We start from the raw sequence: 26482 nt of genomic DNA, 5'->3' as shown, positions 1-26482 counted from the left end.
TTTTTTAATATATATTTTGACTAGGGCTGTCAAGCAATTAAAGTTAAATACGATTAATCGCACTGTTAAACAACAACAGAATACCATTTATTTAAATATTTTGGATGTTTTCTAGATTTTCAATTACACAGAATACAAAGTGTACAGTGTTCACTTTATTTTTTATACCTGCCAGATGATCTAAAGATTCATATGTCCCTTCATGCTTCAACCACCATTCAGGGGACATGCATCCATGCTGATGATGGGTGCTGCTAGATAATGATCCAAAGCAGTGCAGATCGACAGATGTTCATTTTCCATCATCTGAGTCAGATGCCACCAGCAGAAGATTGATTTTTTTTTTTTTTTTTCCCGGTGGTTCTGTTATTTCCACATCAGAGTGTTGCTCTTTTTTTCCTGAAAGCATATTCCACACCTTGTTGCTCTCAGATTTTAGAAGGCACTTCACATTCTTAAACCTTAGGTTGAGTACCGTAGCTATCTCACATTGGTACCTTCTTTGCGTTTTGCCAACTCTACAGTGAAAATGCTCTTAAAATAAACATGTGCTGGGTTATCATCCGAGACTGTTAACACATGAAATATATGGCAGAATGAGAGCAAGACACAGAGCACTAGACATACAATTCTCCAAGGAGTTCAGTCACAAATTTAATTAATGCATTTTTTAAAAAAAAAAAAACAAGTGTCATCAGAAGGAAGTATCTCCTTTGGAATGGTGGTCAAAGCATGAAGGGGCATACGAATACATTTCAGTTGTTATTCCACTGTTTAATTGCAATTCATTTTTTAAATCACAATTTGAATTAATTGTCTGTGTTAACTGCAATTAAATCGACAGCCCTACAATTCACAAAATTCATACAAAATAAACAAGTTCACACTAATCTGCAAATGATTTTGGAAAAAGGAGGAAGTTGCTCTTTAAAAAAAACAACAAACAAACTACTACAGGTTATTTATGTCACAGGATTCTGACTCTTTGGTCTTGGGCCCCTATGTGAGACTGATTAAAAACTTCCCTAAAAGAAAGGCAACCTTGACATTTCAGTAGCCAATCCCAGGTACAACTGCAATGGACACTGCCTCATGCACTCCTATGTTCAAAGGTCCGCTCTTTTCAACAGAGGTGAAAAGAAGAGATTACTCACCCTGTGCAGTAACTCTGGTTCTTTGAGGTGTGTGTTACTATGGGTGCTCCACTCTAGGCACACTTGCACTCCTTGCACATTTGATTGGAAATTTCATAGTGTCTGTTCAGCATGTGCTTACATCCCATACAGTGCGGTGCACTGCACCATCGTTATGTAGTGTTGCATAGGTGAACCACCCTCAGTTTCTTCTGTACCGTGAAGTTCCACAGCAGAGAACTCCAAAGAAGATGGGAGGGAGGTGGGTAGTGGAGCAGGCACAGGGACATAAATCTCAAAGAGCCACACAGTTACTGCACAGGGTGAGTAACCTCTTTGAGCAGTATCCCTATGGGTGCTCCGCTCTAGGCGACTACTGAGTAGTTCCCACTGGAGACGGAAAGGGAGGGCTTCCAAACCTAATTCGGAACTGAAAAAAGCACAACAGAGCCAAACATAGCATTGGAAGCAGAGTCTTGAGTTAAGGCTTAATGTTCAAAAAAAGGCATGTATAGCAGTCCAAGTAGTTACCTACGTATTTCAGTGATAGGAACGTTTTTCAGAAAGGACACTGGAGTAGAAATAGATCTTGTTGAATGGGTTTGGACACCCAAAGGAAGCTGAAGACCCCAAGATTGATAGCAACAATTAATTCAGTCCAATATCTGTCTCGAGTCTTTGTTGACTGCTGGCCCTTTAGATCTGTCCACAATACAGAAACAACGTGGAAGACTTCCTAAAAGATTTAGCCCTGCCAAGGTAAAAGGCCAGAGCACTCCTGACATCAAAGTGTGTGCATCAGCGCCTCTTCCTTACCCAACAAAGGTTTAGGGTAAGAGACTGGGAGATGAATGGGCTGGTTAATATGGAACTGTGAAGATAATTTATCAAAAGTTGGGGTGTGTGACTGTCTTTGAAAAATATTGTGAAAGCCCTTATTTCCCCAACTTGTTGAGCAGATGGGGCAGCTACCAGAAATGCTGTTTTTATCAAGTTTTTAAAAAATGGAGGAGCGAGCAGGTAGTCACTGACTCAAAAGTTTTGTAAGGTATTTAAAAAGGAAGCTGAGGTCCCAAGTCGGGATAGAACATTTGACTTGTGAAAAGATTTCCAAGCCTCTTGAGGAACCACACTATCATTGGGTGAGTGAATACAGAAAAGCCCTCTGTCAGGCAGTGGAAGGCTATGGCAGCTGTCAGATGGACTGTAATGGGAGTTCAGTGACAACCCTGATTTTTTCAATTCCAGGATATACTCCAGTACATATGACTGTGAAGAGGACGTTGGTGGAATGTGTTTTAGGTCACCAGCAGCTGAATCTTGTCCACTGTTGCAAGTGTAAGCGCACAGACTGTTTTCTGCTGTGTAATAGTACTCTTTTTACCTCCTCTGAACAGGTTATTTCTAATCCTGCTAACCACTGACTAGCCATGCTTTGATGCAAAGAACTCAGATTTTCTGCCTTCTTGAAAGAGAAGATGAGGGACAGTATTAAGAGTGATTGGTGAGCAAGTCACCAGCTGAATGAGGTAAGGGAATGTCAAGATTATTACAAAAACCCTGGCATTGTCTTTCCTTCTAATTCCTCTAATATCAAAGTTCTGATTGAGATAAAGAATGGTGTACAGCAGACCCGATGACCACTGAAAAAGAAGGGCATTCCCCTAAGGACTGGTGACCCAGCCTGCCTCTCTAGCAGAACTGTGCACGTTTATTGTTCCTAGCTGTGGCAAGTAGGTCTTAGGGAGGGGTAGGGGGATGAACCAATATCAAAATATACAGTGAAATATGATGAAATCTATTTCCCCATTTGTGATCTGAGAGAAGTGTCTGCTGAGTGTAACCACAGACACATTCTGAGCACTGGGAGGGTAAGCTACTTTGATGTTAATACAATTGTATATAAACCAATTCCAAAGCCTGACTGCCCCAGCGCAGAGGGGAGGGTGATCTTGCCCCTCCTTGACAGCATATATATAAAAAAAAAAAAATGACAGACTTCATATTTGCCCCAAATCAATGGTAGAAAATTGGAGAGAGGCATATCTGACTGCCTTGAGTAACATCAAGTTGACATATTGTTTAGAGGTGTGCACCTGCCTTGACCCATGTGACTGTCTAGAAGTGCTCTCCAACCTAAGATGGATGCATCTGTTATATCATTGGGAGAAGGCTAGACAAAAGGATCTCCACCAATTGAGGGAATTCATCAAGATGGGTATGGAGAGTAACTTGTTCAGGACAGCACCTGCTCAGGGAATAAAAAAAATAAGCCTGAGCCACCCTTGAAGGCAATGCATCTACAATCTTGCGTGGCCTAAGACGAAAGTATCTACTGCCTATATGTCCCAGCAGTTGTAGACTGTTCTTGACCTGTGTCTATGGGTTGATCTGGACTGTATTGACTATACTAGATAGAGCGACAAAATTGTGCAGTGGGAGGTAGCGTCTCGCTGCTATCAAGTCAAGGTAAGCGCCTATGAATTTGTACAGGGGTCAAAGTGGATTTTTTTTTTTTTAAATTGTTCAGCTGCAGGCCCAATTTAAGGAAGAGGTCTATGGCCTTGTGAGTAGCCACTGTAGGTTTTGCATAACAACCACCTTTCTGAAGCCAATCCCTTAATTCCTTTTCTGCAGAGGTAAGCTGCTGTTGACAACTTTCTAAAAGGCTCTTGGGGCAAAGGAGAGACCAAAAGGGAGTACCCTGTATTGAAACTGGTTTTGACTGTGAAACATAGAAACCTTCCATGGAAAGGGTGGATCGCTATATGGAAATATGCATGCTGAAGGGCTGTGAATCAATCCCTTTGGGTCCAATGACAAAATTATTTGTGCCTTTTTCCTCTTAGATGCCCTCAGGTAGCGTGGTGCTCAAGCCGTCACAGATTTGTATGGAGACTGGCAAAGGGTGAGGTGGGGTTCTGGCATGGATCAGAGGCTGGGTGAAGAGAGCTCTCCATCATGAGGAGATGTAGTTTGATCTTGCTGTTCTTGTCAATTCCCAAAGTACTATAACAGTCTTATAATGGAGTCGCAGGCAGTCTCCTTAGACCAGTGCTACTCAGACCTCAGTGGTGCAGGAGCCAAATTAGCAATCAACTTTACTCAGAGCCACAGTAGTGTGAATTCGTTGTCTCATTTACTATTTGTTTGTATACATATATAAAATCATCACAGCAAAATGACTACTTATTATTTTATCAATTACAATTGGTTAACATAGTAAAAGTATCCTAACTGGTTAATAATTAAATCAGTGTTTTAATATCATGTGCTACAAAGAGCCACAGAAGACACGTTTAGGAGTCACTTGTGGCTCACGAGCTTTAGTCTGTGTATCACTGCCTTAAACTGGAGTGTCTATCTTGCCACACAGGCAAGATAGTCTATGTGATAAGTGGTCACGTACACAAAATAAAATCACAAAAATATTCAGGTTGCTTCCAGTCCCAAAAAAAACCAGTCACTTATCCCAGATCAACTTAGATCTCACAAAGACAACACTGGTAACCAATCCTGTAATAAACTAACTGAAGGTCTATTAAAACTAGGAAAAAGAAGTGTTATTTACATGTTAAAGCAGGCAAACTGAACTCATTTGTGGGTATGCGTTAGTTACCACATCTGTCACCTTTTGAAATCTGTCAGCAATGAACGTCTTTTCAGGGCTAACCCAGGCCAAGTAGCATGGGGATGTCTATGCTTATGTTTAGGAATCCTTGCCCCTCAGAGTGCAGACAATATAAAAGTAGATTCAGTTTCTCCATGTCAGGGATTTTTATCCCCTTCTTTCCAGAGTTCAAAACTGATGGGATGAGTTCATGAATAGGTCTCTCCTTCCTTGAGGGAGATAAGAATGCAATCAAAGTCTCAGTCGTCTGATGCTACAAAACACAACAATTGCCTTCAATGGGCCATTCTTGTATACAAGGCAGGCACTATCATCTTAAAATCAAAGCTCCTCCCATTTGCTGAATTACACAATTAGAGAGATTTACAATGCAAACACTTAATATAACTTTATACCATTGGCTATAGAGACAATAAGTGAGATCAATATATGCAGCATCCTACAAGCACTTTATGCAGTCTGAAGTGAACACACACTCTTATCAACTTAACCTCCAATATCTATTTAGACAACACTAACACACAGATAAACAAGACCAATTTCCAGCGATGCATTTGTAAGTATTCAGTGAGGCCTGAGGCACCTGGTCTACCAGCATTGCAGGTGTATAACTCCTCAAAAAGAGTGCAGAGTGGCTTTGGAGTCTTAATGTGTGGAGAGATTTGTCCATGCTCTCCACAAACAGTTTGGAGCTGTTGAAAGGAAGGTCCTCAATAGTTTTTTGGACCTCTCTGAAATCCTGAAAGCTAGAAGGCTCTCCTCATGACTACTGCCATACAGATAGAAAAAAATGGCACTGTCAGCCGCATCCAGAGGCCTCCAGAGATGTTCTAACAAGAAGTTGGCCTGCTGCAGTGATAGCCTGAAAATTATTCTCTGTGCTTTAATGGTGGGTGCTCAATAAAGGAATGCAACTTGGCATAGTTGTATTTCACCATTAAACACCTGATAGCTGGTGATTCTAAACTGTAGAATGACCAATAAGTACAAATTTTGACCAAACAGATAGAGGCATTTATGATCTTTATCATGGGGTATAGATTTAGCGTAATGCTGCCTTTCATGTTAATTAACTGCCTCGATCAGAGAGCTGGAAGAGGATAAGAAAAACATTCCAAGTCCTTAAAGGTGACATAATATTTCTTATTCATGCTCTTGCACGTGGTCAGAATCACAGATGGGGTATGCCAGATTACTTTCACTAGATCTAGTGGGCCTCGCTAACAGGGAAGGTGATCCAGGCAGATGATGCTGTATGGAAGAAGTCAAGCAGCTTATGATGTGACTCTTTAACCTTGTGTGGGATCTGTAAGGAGTCTGCTATCCTCTTAATGAGTTCCTGGAACTGCTGGAAGTCATCAGCCACAGATGATGGAGGTGGCATAACAGTTTCAGACAGGGGAAGGAGATGTTGACTGGCTGGGAGACCCATTCATCAGCCCTCAATTCCCGTTTATTTAAGGTTTCCTCCAGAGGTTCAAGTCTCCTGGAGAAAGATGATGGAAACTATCTGCCTCTATGGTGGGTGGTACTCAAGGCCCACAAAAATTGCTGACAGTAAGCCACCCAGAAGTCCCAGGATGGGTGTGTGTGTAGGAACCCACAGGTGTGCATACCAGCAAGATGGTGGCTGTAAATGTTTCTGATGGATATTATCAGCTTCTTCAGATGCCCCTGGAAAAGTACCCCTTTGGAGATGGGGGGAGAGGATGGGGGAGATCCTTGAACTGATATTTGAGAAACCAAAGCAAGATCTTAGTCAGAATCCTCCTCTTCCACATCACTTTGAAGTAGTCGAGCACTGAAAGAAACAGAAGGCAAGTCTATTGGTACTGGATGAATGTCTGGAGACTGAGGTCCTTGGTACTGAGAATGGGTCAGTATCAAACAATGGGTGAATCAGGTGTTGTGGTCACAGAAAAGTCCAAAGGAAACTGTAATTCCTGTAGTACTGAGTGCGTTGTTGGTACCATAGGGATGGCCTGGGTAGGAGTAATCATGGTACCGTGGACCTTGCACACTCTGTGGAGAGTAGAGAGAATGTCTGACCAGTCTTTTTCGGTACCCAGTGAGAAGGACTAGATCATTTTACCGCTTAGCTCTTCCAATGGTACCGATGGCCTAACAGAGCACAGCATTTTGGAGTCCTTTGGCTTAGTGATTCTTTTGCTTCCAAAACTTGTGGGTTGGAGACCAATGGGTGCCAAAGAAGCTGGTGTCATTGATGACTGCAGCTTCTTTGAGGAAGGTTCCCCAGCTGGAGGGCTTCAGAGACCTCATGAGAGGAATTTTGACTCTTTCCTCTTAAGTGCCCTCAGGGAGTGTGGTGCTTATACAGTTGCAGTGGCAGACTTTTATGGAGACTGGCGAAGGGGAGGTGGAGTGGCATCATGGCCAGGATCAGAAGCTAGGCAAAGAGTTCTCCATGATAAGTAGGTGTAGTCTGATCTCCCTGTTCTTTTCTGACCCTAGGATTTTAATGCAAGGCAACAGCTGCACTTTTGGGTTACAAGAGATTCCCTGAAGCAATAGATACATTGGGATTGCTCATCACTCACCAGGATTAGTGCCTGGCATGATAGGCAGCGTTTAAAACCATTGAAATTGGGCACTCCCTCTCAGTAATTTAAAGGGAGAAGGGGAGAAACATTTAAAAAACACTAACTAGGATGAATGAGACTTCTACGGAAAAAATAACTCTTAGACGTGGGGAACTGAAATATTAACATGCCCTCTACCCTCAGTCTTCCTGTTGTCTCAGAGGGAAAAAAAAAAAAAAAAAAAAAAGACAGTATCATCACAGGACTGCCCTATTCCTGATTTCAATCTCATGATATTTCCTTTGTTGGTGACTACCATCTCCCATTATTTCCAACAGATCTGAAGCGCAGCAAGATGGCCACCATTTCCCTTCAATATCTCCATATGGAAGTGAGGCTTCCCCCCTCCCCCCCCATAAGATGGCCACTTACAACCACTGTTTCAATTGAGACAGAAGCCCGACAGTCCTCAAAAGAGTTGGAATGCCACTTTATAGTCAAGGGACTAGACAGGATACTGAGACAATTGGGGACTGAACAGAAGAGAAGATCAAAAGGTGCAGGAGGAGACTGAAGGGTGGGAGCAAGGGAAGAAGGAAGCTAATTAAGGTGGAATAAGGAAAGGGCAAGAGGGAGAATGTGAGAGGAAAGAAAAGAAGGAAGGTAAGCACAGTAAAAGCAGGGGACAAGTGGAGGAACACAGAGGGAGGATGCATATGTGATAGCTCCCTATCCTGTCTAGTTAAGGAGAGAAAGAGAATCAGAGATCCCCACATCCTAGGTATAGGAGAGGTAAGCAGAGTTCCCTCTGAGTAGCAAACAGGGAAAGACCTGCATTTTTTAGAATATTTCAGATTGAATTTTGAACCAGAGATCACTTCATACACATTTGGAGGTAGCCCTCTGCACCAAAGAGGAAAAACCGATCTGAAGGTAATTGAAAATGTGATAAACAACTTTTTTGGGAGAGAAGGTCTGACAGTTTTTGAATGCTTGAAATTCACATTACTGAAGCAAGGTCCACACAGCTCATATGATTTTGGGTGGCAGGGGGTGGCGGAGGAGGGGGTAGTTAGGTTGAATTTAGCACAAGTGTACGAGGAGAAACGGAAGAAAATAAAGACAGCATATGATTGGGAGGAGGATGCAAGATGCTCATTACTACTAAGCTTGCACTCAGCAAAAATGACATCGGAGGGAATGCTGGTGAAAAGATTAATTTAAATCCAAAACACAAGATAATAGAAGTGTAGATAATTGCATAAGTTCTGAGACTCCATTTTGTTTTGTATTTATTAAAAACCAATAAAAAGAGATAGCTACATACCAAATGCATACAAAACGTCATTGTCTGCTTTCGTGCCAGGCTACAGAAGTCACTTTGGTAAGGAGTCTCTGTATGCACTTTATCTTATGCCTAAAATACCAGATACATTCAGATGCACATTTCCTATGCAACAGGGCAAACCTTGCTCATCCTGATATTTCACTGTAGTGATTCTCAGCCTTTTCCATTCTAGGACCACCTCATGATCCCCTCCAATTTAACTAGGACACTATTTGGGAACTTCCACTCCCATTTAGCAATGAGGTGGATAGGTTGACTGTATTCCCATCCTCCCTACCCCACCTTGTTATTCTTCCCCCACCTCTGATCTTATCTTCCCTCCACCTCAGCTCCTCCCAGCACCTCTCCACACACACGCCCACTTCACTGCACTTTAGTCAGACTGGTTCCATATTTTTGTCCATGCTACCTGGATAATAATGGAGGAACATAGAGGACAAGAGAGACAAAATCCTTGCTTTCACCTTCAATGCCCAGCAGCCCACAGCAACTGGAAAGAGCAATTGTAGAGAAAGTCCTCCTCAGTCCCTGCTGCCCCAAGATGGTGCATGCATAGCTCAGTTGTCATGTAGGAGCCCTCTGGGGATGAAGCATGATCAGTGCATATGGAATAAGAATTTAGATGTAAAACTTCTACTGAGCTTGTGTGAACTCTAATTTCAGAGGTTTACAATCTGGCCAAATTTAAGTGAATTTTCATGAGACTGGCACAGGGGCAACACACCGGCCAAATGTCAAGTTCCTGCTCCAAAATACAGAGGCACTAGAACTTAACAGAAATGGTAAGATTTAAAAACACACACACATCCAATGGCAAAACAAAATTCCTTAATCTCGCTCTCATTTTAGTTGAAACTTCCAAAAAAATTGAGCTTGAGGCAGACACCCAGCATGAACATTTCAACCTCAATGGCTATTTGGCAAAGTTATAAGCAACTAAAAGCAGAATCTTATAATGGAATGTGTCAACCTTAACTTCAATAAAATCTAAAGTATGGTCCCAAGTCATTCACACTGTTATTTTAAGAAATACTTAACTGCATGTTAAAAATTCATACGAAGTTACCCACATTGGCTCTTCTGGGGAGTAATCCCAAGAGGTAATGAGGGCCTGTAATTCCAAGTACAATGTTTGACAACTGTGGATGCCTGTTCCCCATCAGAACTGTGCCCCTAACAATTTCATAATTAGATTTAATGTATTGATAAGTAAAAGTGACCATTAACACTATACTATGGAGACTCCAAAAAGGGAGGTCTTCCAAGCTAAAAGGAGCCATACTTTCCCTGATCAAGTTAGTACTGCTAGCATTAGACCTATTTAAAAAAAAAAAAAAGTGCATGAAACCTCAGTTTTTTAGCTCCATGCTCAAAGCTATAGAATTATCAAACCCTCTCAACTCAGTGGAATGCAATTAGGAAATGAATGAATGTCCACACTGCCCTCTACTGACCTATCGCTAGCTCAGCAGATTCTTTACATACTTATTTGTTCACTAGCATTCAGCTCATTGCTACTATGGTGGTTAGAATTGTTCACTTCTACAGTTTTGATCAGTCCTCTGAGGGAACATGGGCAGAAGAAGGAGAAGACAAGTTCTTTTAAAAATTTACATTTTAGATAATTATCCTTAGCACCTTTATATTCTATGATACTTCCAACAAAATAGTGTGCTGCAAATGTACTAAAATTATAATATTCTTCATTATGAACTTTGTTCATTAGCTGAAAATAAAGTAAGTAATCAAATTAATCTCGTTTAATTCCACTGTCTTCCAGTGTGCTTATGGACCCTAATGGCCTTGCACTAAAAATCTGACAGGAAATGATAATAGAGGACAATTGTTAGACTTCACAAACACAATGGTTCCTCCATTGCAGCAATTCTCAAACTCTGGGTCAGGACCCCAGAGTGGGTCAGGACCCCAGAGTGGGTCAGGACCCCAGAGTGGGTCAGGACCCCAGAGTGGGTCAGGACCAATTTTAATGGGGTCGCCAGGGCTGGTGTTAGAACTGGCTGGGGCCCAGGGCCAAAGCTGAAGCCTGAGCCCCACCACTCTGGGCTCAGGCTTCGGCTTCAGCCCTGAGTGACGGGGCTCAGGGTACAGGCCCCTTTGTCCAGGGGGTTGGGATGGGGGGGGGGGGGGGGGGGGGGGGGGGGGGGGGGGAGAGAAGGAGATCAGGTTTTGGCCCTGCCTGAAGCAGTGGGTCTCAGGCTTCAGCTCCCCCTCTTGGGGTCATGTAGTAATTTTTGTTGTCAGAAGGGGGTCACGGTGCAATGAAGTTTGAGAACCCCTGCTCTAACGGACATCTTACTTTTGAGGATTTTAAGTGACATGGAAGCTATCCTCATCGGCTTATGATCTTTTAAAGACTGCACATCTGATAAGTATTTTACAATAAAGAGGTTTCATTTTCCAAAGCTCTCCTCCTCCCCCAAGAAGTACCTGCTTCCTCCTGATGTAAAGCCTGACCTAATTTTTAGATCTCCACAGTTTATGTTATGGGGAAGGTTGCTGCCATGCTGCAGTCAAGGTTCAGCCAAGCTTTCTGTTTAAAATCTACATACATACTTGGATTGCCTTAAGTTTTAGTGCACCATTGGGGACCAAGGGATGGCTAATGATGCATGCAGATTTGGGGTCATCTGATCAAAGGTTTTCTCAGATACTGAACCCCTTCCCTCCTTTAAGGAGTTGATTTTAATACTCAAATTGTTCGAAAAATCCATCTTGAAAATTGACAGATCAACAGTACCTGGAAAAGACTTTGTGGTGCAAGTTTAGGAGATGCAGCTGAAACATAACTTGCTTTTAAATTGTTCAGATTCTTGTTTTTTTGGGGCAGAGCTAGTGGAAAAAACTAAGACGCTGACCCTCATAAAATGCATACTATTGGACTGCCCCTGAGCTCAGCTATTCAATGGCACCAGGAACCAGTTCAGAAATTTTTCCAAAAATCGGTCACCTCTGCTATAGCATGAGTGATGTGGGCCTCTTGGAGAACTTCAGTACCGCACAGAAAAATGCCCGTAAAGCATGGTGGATACAAATCAATGATTTAAAAACCAGATTTTTTTATTTTTGATGAAATGCTTTGAGGAAAAAAACCTATCTAAAGATAGTTTTAATTATATGTTATAGCTAGAGATATCTCATCATGGAATAGGAATTATAAATTCTAATTCTATAATACAAAACAAAATATTCATGTAATGTTTCAGAAAAGTTTTGTAAATGAGTTCCAAATGAGTTCCAATAGTTCACGAATTGGGGACCTAATCTTAGGGGTTCCAAGGGCTTCTGCATAGATTATTTAGGTTAATCTTTCTATCTACCCAATGGGATTCAGTGCTCAGTCTAGAAGATACCATCAGAGATGCTTAGTTTTGCAGTTCTCAAACTGTGGATTTGTGTCTCCAGAGAAAACGTGATTGTTAACATAAAAAATGTTTTAAATAAATAAATATCATATATATGAATGAGCGAGAAAGAGAGAGAGAGAACAGACCTCAACCCTGTTGTCTATCTGCAAATTTTTGTGTACGAAGAGTCAATCCCTTACCTCTCTCTAAATGTGCAAAGTTTCAAAAAGTCCAATGGATAGAAGACTGTTCTGGACAAGGAGAAGAAGTCTGGAGATAAATGTGAGAAGGGAGGGATAGGCAATAGAAACAAAAGTGAAACTGTTTAAGCAGCATATTTCAGAAGTCTTGAGGTCTTTCTGAGTGTAACCTTCATTATTTGAGATCTACCATACCATTCTCTCACTAGAAGGGAAAACCTATAATGGCAGCAGGCCGTAAGAGAGACCCAGTTTGGGAATATTTTAATGAAGTTCCTCTACCTGTGGGTAAGACAGGCATGCGTGCAAAATGCAAACAGCGCAACAAAGAAATGCAAGGCCTGGTTGCCCAGATGAAACAACATCATGAGAAGTGTTCCTTCTCAGGAGGAAGCTGCGTTGAAGTTGATGAAAGAAATTTGTCTGAACATGCAGGATCTTCAGTTGGTAAACTTTTTTTATTTCATACTTCTTTCTTAAGGACTGCTTGTCTTCCTTCTGGACTATTCTTGAATTCTCATGTTTGAGCAAAAATATATAGTTGTTATTCTATGGTACTATCATTTTAGATGCAGTTGTGATTAAAAAAAATAAATAGCTGAAATAGTACTACTTTAAAGGTGAAACCGTAAAAGGAAGATCTGCCTAAGTGTCAGTGAATGCAATGAATAATTCTAAATGAGCAGTATAGTAATAATAAATAACTGCATTGACTTATTTTGTTTAGGAGAATCCATCCTCAACATACAGGATTCTGAAGACTATCCACCTTCAAGATCACCATTATTTTCTGTAGTTTCAGAGTTATCTGCCAGGGATAGTGTTTCAGTCACATCATGTATGTCACATAGCCACAGTATATCACCTGTAGCAAAAAGAAGAAAAAATCATCCAGAAACAACCATAGATAACTTTGTGATAAGAACCAGCAGATTACAAAAAGAGGTGATTGATGAAAAAATTGCCTGGTTTGTTTATGCAACCAATTCTCTTTTCTGTATGATTGAGAATCCACACTTCATTAACATGGTTCAGTCATTAAGACCAGGAGACAGTCCACCCAACAGAGCAGATGCAACAGGCAAATTGCTGGATAAAGTGTATGAAAGAGAAATTGAGCAGTGTGCAAAAGGTCTAGAGGGTGAAATTGTTAACCTGAGTCTTGATGGGTGGAACAATGTCCACAATGATGCTGTTGTATGTGCTTGTGTGACAACAGAAGGAGGGAAGAACTTCCCTCCAGAAACAACTGATACATCAGGAAATGCGCACACAGCAGAATACTTACAAGAAGTAGCAGTAAAAGCTATAACAAACAGTGAAAAAAAATTTCAAATGTCTAGTATGCAGGTTGGTCACAGACAATGCTGCAAATGTATCCAAGACGAAAAGAAATTTAGAAGAGAGTCCCAAGCTAATACTATACGGTTGCAGTGGTCATTTGATGCACCTCCTAGCCAAAGACTTCAGTGTTCCAGAAATAAAGGCTAATGTTGTTGAAATTGCAAAATACTTCCGTGACAAACCGCTTTGCAGCAGCTGCTCTGAAAAAGTGGGAGGAACCAAGCTAATTCGCCCACAAGACATGTGATGGAACTCCGTAGTGGACTGTTTTGAGCACTATATCAAGAACTGGCCTAATCTGATGTCAGTTTGTGAACAAAATTTGAAAAATAGATGGCACTGTCACAACCAAAGTTCTCAACATTGGGCTTAAGAGAAACGTTGAATGCATGCCGAGTACCTGAAGCCTATTTCTGTAGCCTTGAACAAAATGCAGGGAAATAGCTGTTTTATTGTTGACGCTGTTGAAATTTGGAAGGAACCGAGTGAGATCTTAAACACAGAAATATGCAATGACAGAGCTAATTACAAGCATTAAAAAAAACGAATGGGACAAGCACTATCTCCAGCTCATTTTCTTGCAAACTTTCTCAATATTCGGTACCAGGGTCAAACCTTAACTGCTGAAGAGGAGGAGTTGGCTAGGACATGGGCATCCAGCAATCATCCCTCCATAATGCCAACTATAATAAACTTCAGAGCTAAGGGTGAACCATTCAAGAAAATATATGTTTGTTGATGATGTTTTAAAGAAAGTCACACCAGTGAACTGGTGGCAGTCACTTAAGAACTTGGATTCAGAGAGTGTTGAAGTGATGATCTCACTTTTAACAGCAGTAGCTTCTTCTGCCAGTGTAGAAAGAATATTTTCTTCCTTTGAACTAATTCATTCCAAATTGAGAAATCGTTTGGGACCTGAAAAAGCAGGAAAGCTTGTTTTTCTTTTCCAGATTATGAACAAACAGGAAAAGGACAGTGAAGACAACTGAGTTAGTTGCAGAAGCCAGTATTTTAAGTTTTCTCATGTTGACCTGGCTGACATAGTCGATTTAATTTTTAATATTTCATTTAACTATTTTAGTTAAAAACAATTTAAACAAAAACAAACCTGCTTTAGAAACTTGAATGTTTAACTAAATTCACAAATTCATATGCTTGTTTTGTGAAAATATTATATATTTGTTGTTGAAGAAAAAAAATCCAGAATACATAATGTTGTTGTTGTAGTTAAATAAACAATTTAAATGTCTGTCTGGTGATGTTCTCCTCCTAATACAGCCTGGCAAGAAAATCCTCCAAATATTAATGATTAACCTGTTGAATTGGAGATAGTTCACCTCCCAATGACTTCATAAATATCTGCTTCAGTTACCTTTGGTAAATGAAATAACCAAATGATCATTAATTTTAAAGCTGTATCAGAAAATTAATCTGAAAAGTTTAAAAAAAAAACACTTTAAAAATGTATACTGTGTACCTTATAAAAATGAAACCTATATCTATCTCTGAGTTATGAGGAATATCTATTAAGGTTATAACAGCCAACAAGAACGCACTTTTATGTAGAAATCCATGATTAAATCAAGTCTTCCTGACTAATGATTTAATTCATGGTTTAAATCAAATGCACCCTGTCATAAAGGTCAAATTTAGGTGTGGATTAGTAAAGGCAGGATAACTAAGCCTGATTTACACTTGACCACTTCATACAAATACCCAAGACTTGCCAGATGTTAACACCTGTTCATCCGTCTGGGACATCACCTTTTGTTAGCCAACTGTGCCAATAAACTGCTAGAATTCCCCAGAGCAATAGTGCAGCAGAGAGGGCATGGCAGTACATGAACGCCAGTGCAGATGAGGCATTTTGTTGTCTCAGACTCTGCAAAAGGATATTAGAATATGATGAAGTGACTACATTCTTGTTTCTTCTTGACAAACCTAGTGGAATGTCAGCCTCTGAAGGTGACAGTGACAGTTTTTCTAGAGGCCTTGAAACTCTAATCATTCTTACAACTCTTTCATGTATTCCTAGATTTCAGAGGCAAGAGGACCATCGTGATCATCTATTCAGACTTCCCATGTTACACAGCCCAGAAAAATAGGGATTTCTTATTCCTCTAGCTACAGCCATAGGAGCCGACTCCGTGGGTACTCTGTGGCTGGAGCACCTACAGTGAAAGTTAGTGGGTGCTCTGCACCCACCGGCAGCCAAGCTCCCTGACCCCCTCGCCTCACCTCCACGCCGCCTTCTCCACTGAGCGCACCACGTCCCCGCTCCTCCCTCCCTCCCAGCACTTGCCACTGCCTAACAGCTATAGCAAGCTCTGGGATGGGAGAGTGGGAGGAGCGGGAATGTAACATGCTCAGGGGAGGAAGCGGCGATTTGGGGAAGGAGTCTAATGGGGCAGGGAGGGGGAGAAGTTGGGATGGGGACTTTGGGGAAGGGGTTGGAATGTGGGCGGGGGGGGGGGGGGGGGGAGAAGAGGTGTCGTGTACCCACCGGCACCATTAGAAGTCGGTGCCTATGGCTGCAGCCGCACCTCTCCTCAGAAACCAGTGCAAGCTCTGGCCACTTGCTGCAATCGATACAGTTCCACTTAACCGAGAGGGTCAGTTAGAGTGTATGAAGAGGAATGAGAGTTTAGAATTGTATTGAACATAACTCAGTACAATATAGAAAATGGCAGATGTTAGGAACAGGACAGGTTCAACTCCAGAGAGGCAGAGTTAAGATTTTGTGGGGGTGTGATGGGAGATGTTACCTTAACTCCATACTTGCTGGTTTTCAGAGGATTCAGTTTAGTGACCCTTCAACTTATGGAAAAGCATACGATAGCACCAGGCAACCTTAACGCCACATTAAAATTTATTTGCTAGTGAATTAAGCTACACCACAAAAATATGAATAGTTATAGTGGCCTAACAAGATAACAGCAAGGAAGTTCAAAATAGGTTAGCTCAGATTTTTATGTATACCACTAGTTTCCCCGGAATATACTAGTATGAATTGTTCAAATGTTACAAAACCACAGGCTTCTAGGCACAAAGGGTACTTAGAAGATGATGATCTCTAACCTTATCTACACTGTGTAATTTAACTACTATAATTTGCACCAGTGAGAGTTTACTGGCAGTGTACCTCCACACAAGTCATTCTGTTTTGAGTGCAAAGGGTCCACACACAGCACTCCCAGCACGTACAGCATGGTCTGTTACTTGTTCCTTGGAGCAGGTGCATATTGTCTGTTTATATAATGTCGATTTACACTTGTTCACACCATTGCTCTGTTTGAGTGCCTGTTTCAAACAGTTCTGTCCTGCATAAGGATCATAACCATCTTTCTTCATGAACAGCAGGAGATATGTCTCCTATACTCCCACAATAGCAGTTTCCATGCAGGAAGGCCACTAAGCTCCCAGTGCACCCGCAGCCAATTAGACACTGGATATGAGTGGAGACTCAGTGTACTTTGATGAGCACAGCCATGTGTGGGGTAGTAGCATTCAAGACAGCAAGGAACTTGATTTTATCTCTTCCATTTATTCAATAATAAAAGAAAACTAGAAATTTAAAATTACATTGTTTTCTAATTGAAGTAAGCGTTTCTTTCTAGAAGCAGACAATAGTGCAAAGGTAGGACTTCCTTCCAACCACATCAGTGTGGGCACCAGGTAACGTACCACTTCGAGAGAGAGAGAGAGAGAGAAATAAGTAGACCATGGAGAGGAAGGAGAATTATTTGAGGATATGAGGGGGTATAGCAATACCCCTGCCTATGCATATTTCAATTAATGATCCTTTCTGTTCTTCCTCTTTCAAATCTCAGGAGTGGCAGATCATGCCGAGGCCTGCTGTAGCAATCCCCAACGAAGTATGAGTAACGCTTCTCTAACCGGCCATTTATTTTTCTTATTTTCCACAAGTACTCCTTTTCTTTTTGCAAATACAGACTAACACAGCTGTTACAAGAAAAATAGGTTTCAGAGTGTCTCCCCAAATTCATTTGAGAAACAAGAAAGTTAATATATTTTAAAATGCAGGCGTTTTATTTCTTCATTTTATTATCTCTGTATCTTCCTTTGCTGCTCTGAAGGCTGGAGTGGCAAGGGAAGAAAATTATTCAGAGCAGCCACATACAGTACTACATTGAGTGCTTTCCTGCATACAAGCTGTTGGCTAGTGGCTTGACAGATAGCTTTGGTAGCTCAGTGCTGTCACCAATGGGTGAGCAAGAGCATTAGGGAATTACACGGGGAGGACTAATTACACTTCTGCAGCTACAAGGTTTGCATTTCCTGTCCATACTGGCACTGTACAAGAGCTGAGTGACTGGGGGCAGGATGCAATGGTAGTCTACACACACTCTGAGTAAATCACAATAGTGGTTTAAACCATTCTGCACTGTTGGAAGGAACTGTGTATGAAAAATTTTTACACAAGTGCTAAGGAACTATAAAGGTGGTGATATCACAAAAATGCTGTACTTCACAAAAGTCTTTTGACTGAGATAAAGAACTACCATGACAAACGCACTGAAGACAGACACACTGTCAAGGACAACAACATGGAAGCAAGAGACAAAGCTCTTCCAATAGCCAGCCCACAGTCATGGAATAATCTTTCGCAAAAGCATCATGGATACTCATTAAGACAAAATTCAAAACCCATCTTTTCACCAAAACTTTCCAATAATAGAAAAAAAAAAAAAAAAGAATGAGCCCAGATCCTTGGAATCTGATTTAAACATCCTACACAAAAATGCTTTCAAACTAATTATCACAACATTGTGCACAACACAATTATCAGAAAATAAAATTGACAAGAAAAAATGAAAGTGAATATTCTGTATTCATCATCTAAATTGAGGTAAGTGGGAAAAGTTAATAAATTGGGATCTTAAAGTTTAAATTTTAGAAACTTAAGGTAAGGTAATATAATTTTTAGAGAAACATACAGATGCTGTTTAAACAGATAGTCTCCCTTTCAAATTTTAGAAGTCTAGTTACATTTCCCCCATTTATGCTTAATTTACTCAACATTTCAGTTTCAAGATCAAGAACATACTAACCAGGGTTGCCAAACTGAAGTCCACGAACCAGTGATGGTCGACAGAAGTCTGGCTAGTCAAATGGTGCTGACTACTCCCTTTATTCCAACAGAGGGAAGTAGAACTCATGGGAGAGGAAGATGATGTGAATAAAAAGACACTATGATTCCTCTTCCACCAAAAGATGAAGAGGATAAAAAGACTGTTCCCTCTGAGGACAGCTAAACACACAAGAATATTTTCCTAATATTACTTTTCCAAATAAGTAATTTCTATCATTGTCTCAGGGATATTGTGTGATTGCAACAGGGAGGAGAGGTGGTCTATCTCATCGCAAATGAGGGAAGAGGTAGGCCACACTTTGAAAATGTTGCAGACCCCCTGAAATAGGAAGTTTCATTCTGATTCTAACACTAACAGATTAGGTGGATTCACTAAGCTACAGAGAAGGTTCAAATATAAAAATACTTTGCTACTGTAATAGGGAAATATGAAGATACTTCTGTATCTATTAGGTTGTATATAACCTATATTAAATTACATACAAGAACTATATACTAAAAAAAGTGAAGACTCTGAAGTCAAGCACTCACAAGTAAGGAAGTCTCAAACTTAAAACTGCTCATGTAACATTCTTTTAGTATGTAATTTCCTAGGTCCCCTCAAAGCAAACTGAAGAAACAAATTTCATCATGTGGAACCATACTGACCTCCACATGGGTCATCAGCAAGGTTGGGGCCTTTAGATCTACAGTGCAGACCTCTATCACTAGCAACTCCATTAGCTCAACTAAAACTAAAGTGTTCTTATCCTCCAAGTGGATATGCCTCTGGAGAGGGATGACATATGCACTTCAGTGAGTTTAGCACCTACCTGCTAGACAGCAAAGGAATGTAGAGATTCTAGAAATCTGGACTAAAATTCAAGGTTCTGAAGGAGAGTGCACTCTAGTGGTTATAAATCTTTCTGCCACTGTATTCCCATCCTGTCTACCCCAACCCCATTATCCTTCCCCCACCTCTGATCCCATCTTCCCCTCCATCTCAGTCCCTCCCAGCACCTCCCCACTGCATTTTAGTCAGACTGGTTCCATCTTTTAGTCCATGCTACCTGGACAATAATGGAGGAACATAGAGGACGAGACAGACAAAATCCTTGCTTTCACCTTCAATGCCCAGCAGCCCACAGCAACTGGAAAGAGCAGTTGCAGAGAAAGTACTACTCAGTCCCTGCTGCCCCAAGATGGTGCATGCATAGCTCAGTTGTCATGTAGGAGCCCTCTGGGGATGAAGCATGATCAATGCATATGGAATAAGAATTTAGATGTAAAACTTCTACTGAGCTTGTGTGAACTCTAATTTCAGAGGTTTACAATCTGGCCAAATTTAAGTGAATTTTCATGAGACTGGCACAGGGGCAACACACCGGCCAAATGTCAAGTTCCTGCTCCAAAATACAGAGGCACTAGAACTTAACAGAAATGGTAAGATTTAAAAACACACACACATCCAATGGCAAAACAAAATTCCTTAATCTCGCTCTCATTTTAGTTGAAACTTCCAAAAAAATTGAGCTTGAGGCAGACACCCAGCATGAACATTTCAACCTCAATGGCTATTTGGCAAAGTTATAAGCAACTAAAAGCAGAATCTTATAATGGAATGTGTCAACCTTAACTTCAATAAAATCTAAAGTATGGTCCCAAAAGTCATTCACACTGTTATTTTAAGAAATACTTAACTGCATGTTAGAAATCCACCCTTAAAAATTCATACTAAATTACCCACATCTGCTCGTCTGGGGAGTAATCCCAAGAGGTAACGAGGACCTGTAATTCCAAGAACAATGTCTGACAACCGTGGGTGCCTAATCTCCATCAGAACTGTGCCCCTAACAATTTCATAAAAATTGGATTTAATGTATTGATAAGTAAAAGTGACCGTTAACACTATTCCATGGAGACTCCAAAAAGGGATGCCTCCCAGGCTAAAAGGAGCCATACTTCCCTTGACTAAGTTATTAGTGCTAGCATTAGACCTATTTTTTTTTAAAAAAAAGGGAAACAGTGCATGAAACCTCAGTTTTCTAGCTCCATGCTCATAAAGCTATAAAATTATCAAACCCTCTCAACTCAGTGGAATACAATTAGGAAAGGAATGAATGTTATAAAGTTTTTATTCAAAAAGACAAGACTTTTTCTGCAAACATTCTGATACCTGTATATGTCTATGCAGAATCTCTTTCACAATTGAAAAGACATTTCTTCTGAGTCTACATCCTTCAAGAACTGTTACCAAACCAGTTTAGATTTTCAATCACTCCAGTTTTTTAAGGTGAGAAATGTTATTCAAGACTCTAAATGTTCTGGTATTTTCATTTAGAGTTCCATCACTTCTTCAGTTTCTCAAACTCTTAAAAATCTGAACCAAAAAACTCAAACATACAAAATTATGTCCAACTGTTCACTAATGAAAGAAACAAAGTTTGATTCTGTCCCTTAACTTCGCACTGAACAATGCCTTATTTCGGCAAGTAGTCATTTGTTGAAATTAAAAGGTAATACTCAATATAACCTAGGATGGCAGAACTGAGTCGTTGGTCTGTTAGATAAAGTCCCTTTAGACTGACTCAGTTTACCCTTCTTATAAAATCAGTATATGATTATTCATCTTAGAAAGATAATGTAACACTGAAATAACCCATGCAAAGCACTTTGAGATCCTCAAATGAAAAGTGCTACAAAGAGATGCTAATGACCAAGTTTGGCATCAATAAATTGTGAGATATTAGAAACAAAGTGGTTCTATCTCAGAGTTAGAAATGAACTGCTAGATTTGTTTAAGAATCCAGATTTCCCTCCTTCGTCACATGATCTAACCAATAAGTTGACATATATGAATGAGTTAACCTAGCTGTTTTGTTCTACCTTTCATATTTTGTAACTATTTCCTTCAGTTGCTCAGACTCTTCTCCCGTTCTTAACAGCATTTGAGCCTTTCAATCTCTGAAGAAATCTTCATTCCCTGAAGAAAACTCCAGCTACCAAATTAATGGTTTCACCTAATAGTCAACATAATTTATTGAACCAAAGTCCATGAAGTTTCAAAAAGTAGCAAAAGCCTGAAGTACATTTCCATTCTCCTGCCCATCCACTTTCCTGCCATTTTGTTAATGCTCTCTCTTTCTCTCAGCTAAGAACTGCTCAACAAGCCCATATAAGAGTATGTAACTGAGATAGGGATTGTGACTAAACATTAACCTATAGCAATGTACTTCCTCCTTCGCAGTTATAAAGGGATACTGCAGTTATAAAGGGATACGTACAATTACTATTAGTTCAATATCAACAGTGTGTTCCGTACTGTAGAGAACAAAGAATCTCTATCCTAAATCCACAATATGAGACAAAGGTAGAAGCAAACACAGAGCACTAAGTGAGAACACGGTGGAGTCTATTTAGGAGTTCAGTAGTTATGTTTTTGTTTTGCATTTAGTGAACCACAGCACACTGACAGCATTAAAACAAAGGGCCTGGCAAAAGTGCTTTTTAAATACAATAGGATTGGGATTTGCTGCACCAGCATAAGGACAACAAACGAGACATGAATGCAGTGCTTAAAATAATTACAATAAAAGAGGAGGGGAAAATTACAAAAGGAGTGGTAAAAGTAAGATGTTGGCAAAGTAAAGGAGTCTTTAGTTATTCTGTATCTGTGTAATCAAATTGAACTGAAAATTAAGTATTTCTAGCAACAGTATTTTTTTTAATTGTTTTAAGTGAATGAACAAGCTCTAAAAATCACACAGACAACTTTGCGTGAAGTTGGGTGAACATTAGAGCAAACTTGACAGAAAGATTAAAAAAAACAAATAGTGTTCAAACTGAGTTTTAATTTCACACGTTTCTATATTCATTTTGCTAGGACAGAAGCGTGCTGTCATGTGAGGTTTTCCTATCACCAACCTTCCCATCCTTCTCACATTTGGATCCTGTAATGAAGATATAATTTTTGCATTTATAGGCCATCACAGTAATTTCATGGAATAAAAATGTTAACTGAGTGAAACAAGCTATTTTATATAACTAAAAGATAAGAGAAAGTATTAAGTCTGAGCAGATGGATGACACATACCTAAGTTTTCCCCCAGAAGCGTATTTAAGAACTACAACTCACACTATAATTCTAATGAAACTGGATTTTATTTTCCTACCACACACACACCAAGAAATACTTTTAAACACTTAAGGTGTGTTCTATAACCAAAGCTATAACTTTTTTTTTTTGGGGGGGGGGGGGGGAGGGGAAGAAGAGAAACAGCCCCCCCCCCCCACACACACACACTTCAAAAGGAAGTCTTTCATTTGAAAGAATATTTTTCATCTGCTAACACCAAGAGATCAGGATGATCTGCAATTTACTTTTAAAGTAATGTAAATCAGAGGGTTACAGGGTTATGGAGACAATTCTTTGCAATGCAGAAGACAGCCTTCATGTAAAGTATATATCAGATATTTAATTCATACTTCAATCTTGGTCTCAGACCCCAAAAATGCTCAGTGAATTCAAGCCTATCATCTCAGCTATCGAGATGTGTTTTGATGGCTCAGCCATTGGGAAGATCAATGCAAACAGAGTAAAGAATCTGCTATGCCATTTAAAAAGACTGTTTGTTTTACCTGTCTCCCTGACAAGCAAGGTCTCAATGTGGGTAATACAAATGAACACCTCCCCCCCCCCCCCATCTCCAAATATTCACCAACAAGCAAGGCGACTACCCCCCCCCTTCCAAAAATCTATTCAGAGATCGATCAATACGATAGCGCATATAATAAACAAGGAAGGGGACAGAGAAGGGCGGACAGAGTCATTCTCTATTATCTCATACATTCACCAAGCGGCTGAACAAATCCCCTTCCCGCACCTAGGAGCTGTCTCCAGTCACAGGTGTCCATCCAGCAGCAGCCCAGCGTGGCTGGGTATCGACAGACTTCCCCGCAGGCCGAGATAGGGTGTTAAAGCGGGGGCGGCTCTCTGGTGCTCTCCCCCGTATGGGGATGTCAGCGCGAAGAAGTTTGAAAGGCACCCAGACTTGCCTCCCCCTGGGCCCTCGGGGAGTCACATGACACAGGGGAACTGCACGAGAGCCTGAGGACAGCCTCGCCGGGGGGGGGGGGGGGGGGGGAGGAGGGAGTGAGGGGAGAACTGCCGTCGCCATGACAACTTCCAAGGGGGGGAGGGAAAACTTCAAATCCCAACCGTCAGTGCAGGAGCTGCTCCTTCTTAAAGGCGCAAAACACACCCGGATCCCATTCTCCCCCCGCCCCCCCACGGTGGGGAGGAGGGAGCCGGCGCTCCTCGCACAAGCGAGAAGACGCCTAGACAAAAGGACCCGAACCGAGAAAGGGCCAGCCTGTCTTTCCCATCCCGCCGAGCTTGGCCCCAACGGGGACTCGCTACGGCTCTCCCCCCGCCCCTCCGGGCGGAGAAACCCGGGGATCCAGACCTTCCCCATCTCCTGGGCAGAGACCCTGCGGCGCCGCTTCCGCCGGCCGGGAAAGACTCCTGAGCCGCTCCTCCACCGGCGCTACCCTCCCCGCGGCAGAGACCCGGGCTCCGGTCCCCGCCTCCCCCCGACCGCGCTCTCCCGCGGCAGAGGAGTCTCCCCTCTCTTACCCACACAGTGCATGAGGCGGTGCCGCCAGGAGTCGAGTTCTCGGCGGACTCCCCTGCGCTCCGCCGTGCAGCGGGGGCTCCGGCACTGAGGGGAGGAGGAGGCGGCGGCGACAGGAGGAGCGGGAGCCGCGGCGGCCATTCTGTCTGTTTCCTTTTCCATCTGCCTCTGACCTCACGCCCGCTCATTTACATACGAGCGCGCGCGCCACCAGGAGAGCGCGTGCCCGCGCCTCTCCCTCAGAGGCATCCGGGAGGGGGAACGCGCACCGCCTGGCGGGTTTGGGAGGGTGATTGACACGTGTCGCCTCCTCTGTCCAGACGAAGTGGGGAGGTGGGTGGAAGCCTCCTCACACAAAGTAGCAGCCAAGACTCCTCCCACCCTTCTCGGTGGGGCCAGGGCGGGGCAGAAGAAGCGGCTGGACCAGTTGTGGATGTGTCCAAACTTTGTCCAAATTGTTGGGCTGCTTTGGCAACTGGATGTAAACTGGGCCCCCGGGCTGCCCATGGACTACGAATCCCAGAAGGCACCACGCCACCTGCCCGAGTCCAACGCAGAGAGCCAGCAGCATTGCCCCTCGGGAGCGGTAGTCCGTATCTCAGCCCTTCCCCCTCTCCACCTGTAGACGGCCGGGTCGCGTGGGGTTGCTACCCAGCCCTGAAGCCACCATGTGAGGTTGGCTGCTACGAAGGTAACAGTGAGGGTTAATAATGGGATCTGATACCATGAGGATGGGCATCTGACAAGTGTCTCACACAGCTGCACCCAGCCCCCGCCCCCAGCACCAAGAGAGTGTGAGCTGGCTGGCATCCTTCCCTGCCCTATCCCCACAGTAGGAACAGATTAAGGTAAACCCAAGCTCTGGACACAGGGCCTTCCCACAGCTCTGCCCTGACTTGTTTGAGAGGATGGTATAAGGGAGAGGGCTCCCAGAGAGAGTGTGTCATGGAGTAATCTCCCCCCACAACCCAGAAAAATCAGGGGGCTTCGTTTCCACCTCCATCCTGGGAGAAGCAGGAGAAGCAATTGGAGGACTCTACTACTTACTGTAGCCACTGAGCTATATCTGGTTGGATGGGCGGACCAAACCCACTGCACTCCTGCCACACAGAGACCATAGCTGGTATGTTGGTGAGGCCCTCCAGGATAATGGTCTTGTAGTTAATGCCTCATTGATATACATGGAACAGTTTACATCTCCCAGAATTCTTGTTTCAGGCTCTATGCAGATTCAGGTAGACATCACAGCATCAGTTACACTCTGGTCTCATTTTCATGCATTTTTTTGTAACCATGAGAGCTAGAAACTTACTTTTTTAAATGAGAGCTGAGATTTTTGACATAATTGTGACTCCAGGAGCTAAGAGTTTAGTCATGGACCTATACTGCCACCCACCCCTATGTTACCTATGCCTTAATCTAGCCCTGGGAAAGAAGGAAATCTCTCTCCTCCCCCACAACTACACCTGTCCTATCCACTGCACCATAAGAGTGAGAGAAAGAACTGTCACCATTCCCCTACAACCACCTCTTAACTGGTCACAGCACTGGGACAGAGTGAACTATCACCCTTACCCCAATGCCAATCCTGACATAGCACCATGAGAGGAAGAAGCATCATAATTCTCTCTCTCACTGACTTGCCCAAAATCACACATCCAGGTAGCATGCAGTGCAGTTCTAGCCATGAAGAAGAGCTCTGTATGGCTCAAAAGCATGTCCTGCTCACCAACAGAAGTTGGTCCAATAAAAGATATTACCTCATGCATTTGTCATTTGATAAGCTTATGGCTCAGTATTACAGAACACTTACAGATATTAGGGTAGCTAAATCATTGAAGAAAATGAAAGGCTGAGAAATAGTATTACTGTGAAACCTGCACTAAAGACCATCTCTAATACAACCAGGTAGATTCTGTCTCTAACCTGTCTAATGCTTGTTTAATAATTACTATGAACATTAAATTGCCAACATGTTAAATTTACTCGAACAGTAGGCACTTTCCAATAATTTAATAAACCATAAAAAGCCAGAAACTCTAACCTTTTAATGTATTAGAGACCACTTACCACATCATGTTTTTGTAGTGCTGGGAAAAAAAATTTAATACAAAACTGCTTTCTTACTTTATTTTTTTTTAAGAGATCTGAACTGTTATTGTTTCATACTGATTATTAAGGGCTCAATCCTGCAGG

The 26482-nt window shown here is 41.9% G+C and overlaps 1 protein-coding gene across 14 annotated transcripts in view; it reads right to left on the bottom strand.

Annotated features, from left to right (window-relative positions):
* Nucleotides 1-24564, bottom strand: part of LCORL (ligand dependent nuclear receptor corepressor like) — a 183669-nt gene extending 159105 nt beyond the window's left edge. For 3 of the 14 annotated variants that reach the window (XR_006290178.1, XM_037898009.2, XM_037898012.2), the window contains exon 1: nucleotides 24289-24524. Coding sequence is in view for 11 of the 14 variants with exons in the window: in XM_037898009.2 (XP_037753937.1) it covers nucleotides 24289-24448 (160 nt within the window). In the remaining 3 variants the exon portion in view is untranslated. Of the gene's footprint in view, nucleotides 1-24288 lie in introns of all 14 variants that reach the window. The other 11 variants (XM_037898007.2, XM_027829385.3, XM_043544599.1 and 8 more) reach the window with 10 other exon arrangements.
* Between the last annotated feature and the right edge of the window lie 1918 nt (nucleotides 24565-26482).

Source organism: Chelonia mydas, chromosome 4 (assembly GCF_015237465.2).
Source record: "Chelonia mydas isolate rCheMyd1 chromosome 4, rCheMyd1.pri.v2, whole genome shotgun sequence".
Taxonomy (NCBI): Eukaryota; Metazoa; Chordata; order Testudines; family Cheloniidae; genus Chelonia; species Chelonia mydas.
This window is presented reverse-complemented; position numbering and strand designations above follow the sequence as displayed.